Source organism: Talpa occidentalis, unplaced genomic scaffold (genome assembly GCF_014898055.3).
Source record: "Talpa occidentalis isolate TD23 unplaced genomic scaffold, MPIMG_talOcc4v2.1 talOcc4.5, whole genome shotgun sequence".
NCBI lineage: Eukaryota > Metazoa > Chordata > Mammalia > Eulipotyphla > Talpidae > Talpa > Talpa occidentalis.
Genome location: NW_023604861.1, coordinates 125268900 through 125277804, shown reverse-complemented (window position 1 = coordinate 125277804; position 8905 = coordinate 125268900). Strand labels below are relative to the sequence as shown.

At 60.5% G+C, this 8905-nt stretch overlaps 1 protein-coding gene across 1 annotated transcript; it reads right to left on the bottom strand.

Annotated features, from left to right (window-relative positions):
* Positions 1-390: 390 nt before the first annotated feature.
* On the bottom strand, positions 391-7979 carry SLC30A3 (solute carrier family 30 member 3). The gene is given in 9 exon segments (XM_037528345.2): positions 391-1267; positions 2170-2304; positions 2559-2664; positions 2878-3076; positions 3627-3780; positions 3875-4021; positions 4527-4708; positions 7886-7958; positions 7961-7979. Coding segments are annotated over 9 exon segments (1164 nt in total). The 3' UTR covers positions 391-1118.
* Between the last annotated feature and the right edge of the window lie 926 nt (positions 7980-8905).

The window sequence follows — 8905 nt, the reverse complement described above, 5'->3', positions numbered from 1 at the left end:
GAAACCTGGACTGACTGGCTGCCGTCAGCGAGGACAGCCAGGGCCTGGGCCCCATACCCTACACAGCCTGTGGTCCAGCCACTCTCCTGCAAGGGGACACAGCTTCCTTCCGCCAGCCAGAGAACAGTCCGGCCGAGGGTGCCTTTGGGAACCTCTCTCCAGGATTGCTTGGCTCCCTGCCTCCAGCTTTCTCCTGCACCTGAGCCCAGGGCACAGGCAGAGTCTCCCTGAGCCAAGGATCCAGACTTGTGTGCCCTGTGAAGTAGGGCAGGTGGGAAAAGGTGGGTTTTAGCCCATAGTGGAATGGGTATTTTGGGGTGGGGGTAGGCAGAGAAGGGGCAGGAGGGCTGTGGAAGGGCACCCCAGAGGAGAGGCCCATCAGTTCCCCCATGGGCAATTCTACTCCCCTCCTCAGGAGTCAGTGAAGCTGCTAAAAGATGCAGTCAGACACAAGTTTATTGGTGGAGCTGTGGTAGAGTCCTCCCTCTCTCTGGGATAGCCGAGGGCACAGCACCAAAAGAGGGAGCGACAGACAGACCCCCAGACACTTACAGGGATGGTGCAGACCCATAGAGACCATAGCACAGCCACACAGGCACAGACACACACAGGCCACAGCACCAAGAAACACACACGGAGACAAAACCACAGGGCTAGAACACAGAGACAAAGTGCGAGTTTTGGGGCTCCTGCATAGACAGCGCGAGGGCCAGGTGGGGAGGGGGCCCCTGCTGACCTCCCCCGGGCATAGGCACACCGACAGCACACAGACAGGCAGATGCCCCCAGCCAGCCAGCCTGCCACACGGACAAATGAACTGCACGGAAAGGACACTAGTGGCTTCCCGGACCATGGGGAATAGGGGACCCCAAGACCTACCACCCCCACTGCATTGAGGCCCAGGATGCCCGCTCCAGAAATGGCCAAATCTGTTCAGCCCCACTCCCTGACACACTTTGGTCTTGCCTGCGAGGGCTGGGGGCTGGTAGTTGGCAGGTGGAAGGAAGGAGAGCGGAAGGGGTATGACCCCGGCTCTGTCCCTTCTCTGAGCAGGGAGGCAGGTGATGAGTCCAGGGCTGAGGCTGGGCCTGGCAGTGGGGTGGAGCTGGGACAGCGGCTCAGGCTTGGGGGGGCTCCTGGCAGCGCAGGCACTGGGCCATCTCGGGCTGGTACTGCTCGACCTGCAGGGTGCAGCTGGAGAATCCAAACCGGGAGTGGAGCCGGGATGTGGCTTCAGCCAGGACAGCTTCGGGGTCAGCCGTGGAGTCTGTGGGAGAGTGATAAGAGGCAGCAGCTTCCCAGGGGAGTCAGGAGCCAGGCAGGGGCTGAGATAAGGACCGGCGAAGGGGTACCCAAGGGCTTGCACAGCTTTAAAGCCAGGCGGAGTGGGGTGGGGGGCTTTCTTCTCGTTCTCTATTGTATGACCAGCATAAAAAACGTCAAAGAAGACGCTAGAGAGACTCGCCCCTAATGGACCGTGCTAGCACACTGCACTGTTCTCATTTCTTCTGTTCTCTCCTGCCTGGAGCGGCACAAGCAGCTCTGTTTCAGCAGCCGAACCACCTAATTTTCCAGGAAAACCCAGATGTTAAATATTCTAACCATTGTCCCATCTAGAGTCACCATCAACTATCCCACAGAGTATAATATTTTTGGCATCCAAATTGCATCTCTGATTGCTTCTTGCATCTGGAAGAAACTCAAAAATCCTTTGTCAGCTTTGTGAGTCACCATATATATTTTTGATAGTTGAATCATAATGTAGATATAATTTTGTACTCCACTTTTTCCTCTTAGCATTATACCATAAACATTTTTCCTAGTTGCCATACAGTCTTCATAATCATCGCTTTTAATAGTTACATGATTCCCCACTGAGCGGAGCTGCTGTGAGTTACCGGGCTGTGCCCCATTGCTGGCCCTGTAGGCACTACTGATTTCTTAAAGAGGTGCTGGCTCCCTGCACTACTTCAGAGGGGGCGAGGCCCCCTCAGCATCCTTTTCAAGGCTCCTTGTCTCCAATACACGTGTGTGTGAGAGAGAGACAGAGACCAAGAAAGAGGCACTGAAAGAACCCCAGTAATCAAGCTCTCTTCCTGTATTTGTATGGGGGTGAGAGGGGTGGAGGGAAACGCCTCGGGAAGGAGCTGGTGGCGGGCGTGGACTCACCAATGGCCAGGTGTGCAGAGGCAAGGTGGTAAGTGAGCGTCAGAGACCACAGGTGCAGCTCATGAGTTGCCCGGACTCCTGGCACTGACAAAAGTGTATCCCGTACCGGCTCAAACCCCACATTTCGGGGGGTACCTGTAAGTAGTACCCACCATGCTTTACTGCCCGGACTGGTCCTGCCCAGGGGTAGCCCCCACAGACTCACCTCCCCCATTCTGCTCATCCTTTGATCCCCACATTCACTCTGTACTTGAGTGTTCCTACCAGCAATAGGCCCGAAGGCCTCAGGCCTTCTCTCCACACTCTTTGCAGAACAAAAAGAGGAGGCCCAGAGCTGGAGTGAGGTCAGAGAGGACCCCAGGGCTGGGGAGCAGTGGTGTCTGATTCACCTTCCATGAGGACACGGAGAACATCTCTTAGGGTGGGAGCCGAGGATCCAAGGGCACAGATGGAGAAGAGGAAGGTGCTGATGGGGTCAGCTGCCTTGTACTGAGGCTGTAGAGAAGAGACCCCTAAGCCCAGAAACCAGGGAGCTTTCCAAGGAAGTTCTTGGGGCATCTTGAGCTCGGACCCCAGTTGAAGGAAAGGGGCCAGGAGCCCTAAGGAGGTAGAGTCAGGGCGGGGAGCAGCGGGTCCCAGTAAAGGGGCTGGGTGTGCAGCTGGGGAGGAGGGCTGGAGTGGGCCTGCACAGATGGGACAAGACGGTACCTTGAAGTAGATGAGAATGGAGGCAGCCAGCACCCCAAGACTCTGCAGGAGGTCCCCCAGCACATGCACAAAGGCTGCTCGGACGCTGGTGTTCCCCAGGGGCAGGGACTCCCCGGACCCTTCCTCCAGCGGTGCATACTCTGCCCCATGGGACCCATGGCTGTGGTGGGGGCCAGCCTGGTGCAGCACAAAGGCCATTCTGACGGTGAAGCAGCAGTCAGCAGGGTCTCCTTCGGGCTTCCTCACACCTCCCCATGATCCCTGTCTCCACCTACTTCCTCCCTCCCTTCCCGGTCCTGCTGAGAAGACACACTGTGTAAGTGAGGACAGGAGTGCGGCCTGCGGAAAGAGCACTGGGCGTGGTGCTGGGGACATGGAGCCAGATCCTGGCCCTATTACCGAAAGGACCGCGTGCCTGGGCGGGTCTCCTGTCACCACTCGGGATCGATCCTATTAACTGTAAACTCAGAGTAAAACTATCTTCCTTGTGGGGTGGTTGAGATAACACTGAAGAGATCCCCCCGCCCCACCAGGGTGGCTGGTAGACAGCCAGGCCCTCAATGTCTGATGACCTTGACATTTAGGTCTCCCGGGGTGCCCTTGGCGGGAGTTCCCAAGACAGTTGAGAACTACGTGTGCACATTGCGCATCTGTTGAGGAAAAGGGGTGCCAGCTCTCCCACCCTGCAGAAGGACCCTTGGCCCTGAGCCCCAAGCCCCATGGGATGCCTGCCCCGCACTGACACGTACAGCAGGTTGGCACAGACTGCGATGCTGGCGGTCAGCAGCATGGCACCCCCCTCGATGTGGTAGTCGCTGTGCAGCAGACGAATGAAGGCCAGGTACAGGAGGATGCCAGTGACCATCCAGAGGGAAACCACAGAGGCCAGAGCCCCCAGAGTCTCTGCAGGGGGAGACAAGCTATCAGACACCTTCCTAGGACCCTAAGGTATCCTCTGGCCAGACAGGAGTGTCCCCAGGCCAGGCAGGGGCCTTACCTGAGCGGTGCCAGCCAAAGGTCATGGTGCGGGTGGCTGGACGGGTGGAAAGCCAGAGGGAGAAGAGGCTGCCCACCATGCTGCCCACGTCAGCCAGCAGGTGGGCTGCGTCAGTCATAATGGCCAGGCTGTGCGCCAGATACCCACCTGCAAGGGCAGACGACGCGTCATCTGGGTCCATTTAGAAAACACCATGCAGTGTGCATGCGTGTGTGTGTGTGTGTGTGTGTGTGTAGGGGGGGTGGGAATAGGGAAAATAAATAAATAGGGAATAGGGTGTAGGGGGACATACACCAAAATATGAGCTATGATTTTTCTCTAGTAAGGGGATGTTTTTCCCACCAGGTAGTTTTTATTTTCTTCTTCTCAGTCATCCACATTTTCTAGTTTTTCTACAATGACATATTTTGAAAATGGGAAAACCAGGCATTTAAAAGGCCAGGTGCCCTAGTCCTCTGGCCCGGGCCCTGAATTCCGCTTGGTGCTGTCCTTCACCCTCTCCCAATTCCTGAGTCCTGGGCACCCAACACCCCCTACCCAGCTTCTCCAGCTTCTCGGCACCTCCACCCCAACCTCCCTGGGCTTCCGTGTGGGGAGTGGCTCAGGCAGGTGCTGGGGGGGGCGTGTCGGAGGAAACCTCTCTCCAACTTACCGACCACCTCCCCTGCCATGAAGACACAGCACACGGCACAGGCGGCACACAGCTGCCTCTGTGCCTGCAGCCTCTCGGGGGTGAGACCCGGCTGCGGCAGGGGATCCCGGTGGCAGTGGTGGAAGGGCATTTCCACAGGTTTGGACTCCTCTGAGAGGGCCTCTGAGGACTCTGTGAAGAGACTAAGGTGGGCAACATGGTTCAAGCTGGGGCCTGACCACGGCTGGCCGCTCCTCATGCCCAGGGCCTCCATCAGGCAGGGCCCACCTTCCACTGCTTCCCAGCACCTGGTCAGAGCCATGGAGCGAGGACCACATGAGAGGTGGGGGCTAAACAAGCCCTTAGGTCCCTGTGGCCCTTTTCCTTTCTTGGAGTTCACAGCTGGAAAGCACCTTAGAGGTGGTCTGTCCTAACATTTTATTAAAGAAGTTACAAGTCTGAGGCTCAGGTGGGGAGGGGCCTCTGGCTGCCACACCACAAGTTGGGATAGGGCTAACCACATCAACTGGCATGACAGGCCCCATTTCTAAGGAATTCCCAGTGAGCAGGACACTTTCTGCTCTTGGGGAACAAGACAAGCTCGTCCCTACTCACTGGGATATGCAGCAGGGGTGCTGCTGCTATCAGAGCCATGACAACAAAGTGCTGTCAGGGCTCAGATAGAACAATTCTGAGGAAACAGGGAAATGACCAAAGGAGGAACCATGGAAAGGGCCTTGAAAGATGGGAAGGATTTGACAAAGACATGAACACACCAACAAAGGCAAGGGGAGAAGGAGGGTGGTGTGGCGTGTGGGGCTGGACTCATGAACAGGAGTCCTGGCCTGGTGCCCTCCCCAGGCCCACCTTCCAGTCCTCTACCCACAGGTCCATCATCTCTCTCCATTCATGGTGCTGAAGTGTGGCCCTTAAGACAGGAGAGGAATGCGGGGACCCAAAGAGTCTGAGGTTCTTGACACCGAGGACTAAAGGCCAGATTCCAGAACGGGGGTTGTCATGGGGAGGGCACAGTGCAGACTGCTGTGACTGGAGATGGTGGGTTGGGAGCACATGTTCGCCTGTGTGTCTATATGCTCCAGCAGAGGCCACCTGACCAGGGCCACAGCCTCCCCCGGCAAATGAAGAGGGGAGCATGCCAAAGACTGAGCTCAGACAGACTGAGTTTTAGGTGCATCTGGCCCACTACTCACCTCCACTACTCCCCGACCTGAGCCCCAGTAAGGAATGCACTGTGCACACAATAAAGGGCCTAAATACAAATACCAGTGACAAGAACACCCAAAAGTGAAGATGAAGGCTCCAGATAGAAATGTAACCACAGTGGTAAAGCAGAGGGGCACCTTGGGCTTTCTGACTAAAGAAAGCTCTGCCAGGTGGGCCAAATGAGATGTGGGGGGTGGGGGCAGGAGGCAGGGGGGTACATTTGGTACTTGCAGGGATATTTCAAGCATGGGTAGATAGGTTAATTTCTTAAATCTCAAAAGCCCTCCCAAGAGTTCAGATCTGGGTGTGTGTGATTCTGGGTGCGCTTCCAGAGGAGATGGGGATCTGAGGGTGGCTTTCTTCCAGTCGGTGCACCAGGGAGTGTGCACACATTGAAGCCCAGTCTAGCGGGCGAGAGAGATGCGTGACAACCAACTTAGTATGCAAGAAGAAACGGTGCCAGGAGGGTTACAAGCAAAGGACTTCCTAGCACAGGGAAAAGAATGACCAGTTCTACAGGGGGTGAGGAGAACCTCACGGAGGGGAGAGGCTGAAGATGGGACCAAGGTGGAGAATGGGCCTCCAGACACATGAAAGACAAGATATGAGGTTTGGAGTTTAAGAGAAGGAGGAGGGAGGACCCAGGGGGAAATGGTGGGTTCAGAGGAATGTAAAGAGAGACACACGCTGACTGTTTAACACGTGACCTTGCTGATGGCCCCGTCTGGGAGGAAGGGAGGAGCAGAGATGGAGGGCTCCAGATCAGACCAGGCCAGAGGCTTCCTGTGCAGAAATTTGAAGGAAGGTCAGGTAGGTAGGGAAGAGCCTTTTTGAGAAAATACTGCAGGATTTGGTGACTAATGGTCATATGAGAAGGAAGATGAGCTGGAGGCAGAGATGCGGGTCTGAAGACCAAGGCCGGGTGGCTTTGGGGCAGTGGGCACAGCAGCCACCGCAGCCAGTCATCAAAGCAGCCACCCATCAACAGGCTGCTCCCTTTTGTTCTGCATGAATTGGGTACTAAAGCAGCCTGATTGTTGGTGTGCGAGTGGGTGTGTATGTGTGTATGGGGGGGGGGCCTGTATGCTGCTGAGAGAGAAGGAAAGGCCGTTTCCTCTCCCCAGCCCTCTGAAATCCCCAACAAACAACAAACATGGAGCAGGGTAGCGGGGAGCTGCAGGGAGGGGAGTCTGGCCTGGAGCAGAGTGACAGACTATGTGAAGAGATGCCAGGGCGGCTGCCCTGTCTGCAGTGCCCTGCAGAACAGTCCGACGGGGAGTCTTCCTTTCACTCCGCTCCCGCTCCCCCGCCCGCCCGCTCCCCCAGGCCACGGCCAGTTCACGGTCCCCATCCCTGGAAGGAGCCAGAAACACTGCGAGGGACCATGTCGGAGACAAAGGGAGAGGGCCCGGGAGGGCAACGAAAAGATTGGGAGAGCAGAGGAGGAAGGAAAAGCTGAGATCCTGTCCAATTCCGCAGACAAACGGACGGTCAGTGACAGACAAAATGGCCAGCCGGGCGGCCAGGGAGGCCTGAGGCGGCCGCTCGGGGACCGGAGACGGAGCAGCGGCTGCGGGCGGGCGCGGGAGGCCGCGGGACGCGGAGGCGGTTCTCCCACCGCCCCCGGCCCGCTGTCCCGGCCGCGCTGCGCGCCTCGTTTCACACCTCGCCGCCCCCGGGCCCGTCTGTGCGGAGCCGGGAATACCCCCTGCCGCCCAGCCCGCACCTGCTCGCCGCCCCCTCGCTCCCGCCCGCCCGGGAGCGCCGCGGTCGGGGCCGCCCGCCCCCCGGCCCAGGGCTGGCCGCGGCTGGAAGGGGCGCCCGAGCCGGCGCGCGGGGGGACGCGGCGACCTGGAAGGCGAGGGGCGCCCTCCGCCCGCCGCAGCCCGCGGACATCGGGGCGGCCGCGCGGCTCCGGCCCGACGGGGGGCGGCCGCTCTCCGGGAAGGCGGGCGCGGGGGACGCGGCCTGAGCGCGGGCGGCCAGGGCGCCCCTCCGAGGACCGGGCAGAGGGGCGCGCGGGGGGCGCGGCGGCCACAGGGCGTCCGGGGCCGGGCGAGCCGGGTGCGCGGCGCGCGGGCCTGGGTGGCTCCGAGGGCGAGGACGGGAGGGACCGAGGGCAGGAGGGGCGCCCGGCCGGGGTCCCGGGGTCCTACCTCTTGAGGCGCAGGCCGCCAGCCGCGCCGCCGCGGGCCCGGGGGCTCACCAGCCGCGTGGTCTCCGAGCCCGGGCGGCAGGGGAGGGCTCCATGTCCCCGCGGCCCGGGCCGTCCAGGCCCCGCCGAGGGCGAGAGAGGCGGGGCGGGCCCCGCGCCAAGACCCGGCGGCCAGCCGATCCCGGGGACCCCCGCAGGGCCGCGGGGCCACCGGAGTGGAGGGGACTGCGGCGACTGTGGCGCGGGGAGTCCGAACTGCAGATCCCGCGGCGGCTGGAGCCCCGCCCCGCGTGGGGCGAGCTCCCCAAGCCCCGCCTCCAGGTTCCCGGGTCTCTCCCCCAAGACTAGGCCCCGCCCCGGACTCCCACCCCCGTAGCCGGAGCCCCAGATCCCAGCGCCGGAGCCGGCTGGTTACTGGGGGCCCCCTCTGCGCCCCCGCCGGGTTCCAGAGAACGTTCCATGGCCCCACCCCCGCGGGCGAGGCCCGCCCGCCGGGTCCAGCCCCGCCGCCCAGCCCCGCCTCGCCACCCACCTCCGCGCAGCCACGTCGCCCCTCGCCGGCCGCCACCCGGGCCCTTCGCACCACGCGGGGGCACCAACAGGTGTGGACCCAATGCTATAGCTCCAGACAATCAAAGAGAACGTGGGGTGGGGTGGGCGCGCCACATCCGGAAGAACCCCAAGGACTCCGGCCAAAAGCCCGTCTGTGGAGACCGTGGGGTCAGAATTCGCGAGCAAACTCTGCCGCCAGGCGCCGCACCGCTCATTAGCACATATGTTTATAGACTTCGGGTGACAAGTTTCCTACCCTCCTTCAACCCGGCTCCCCTTCAGCCCACCGTGACTCCTGTCTTTCAGATGAGTGACAGAGTCCTGGAGGAAGCAGTGTCCAGGGCCAGCAGCCCAGTTCGGGCCGAAGCCCACCCTCCTTCCCGCGCGGCCCGGCTGGGGCTGCAGCCGCGCGCGCCTCCTCGGTCACTCGCAGGCGGGAGCAGCTGGAGGAGCGGGGAGCAGCGGTGCC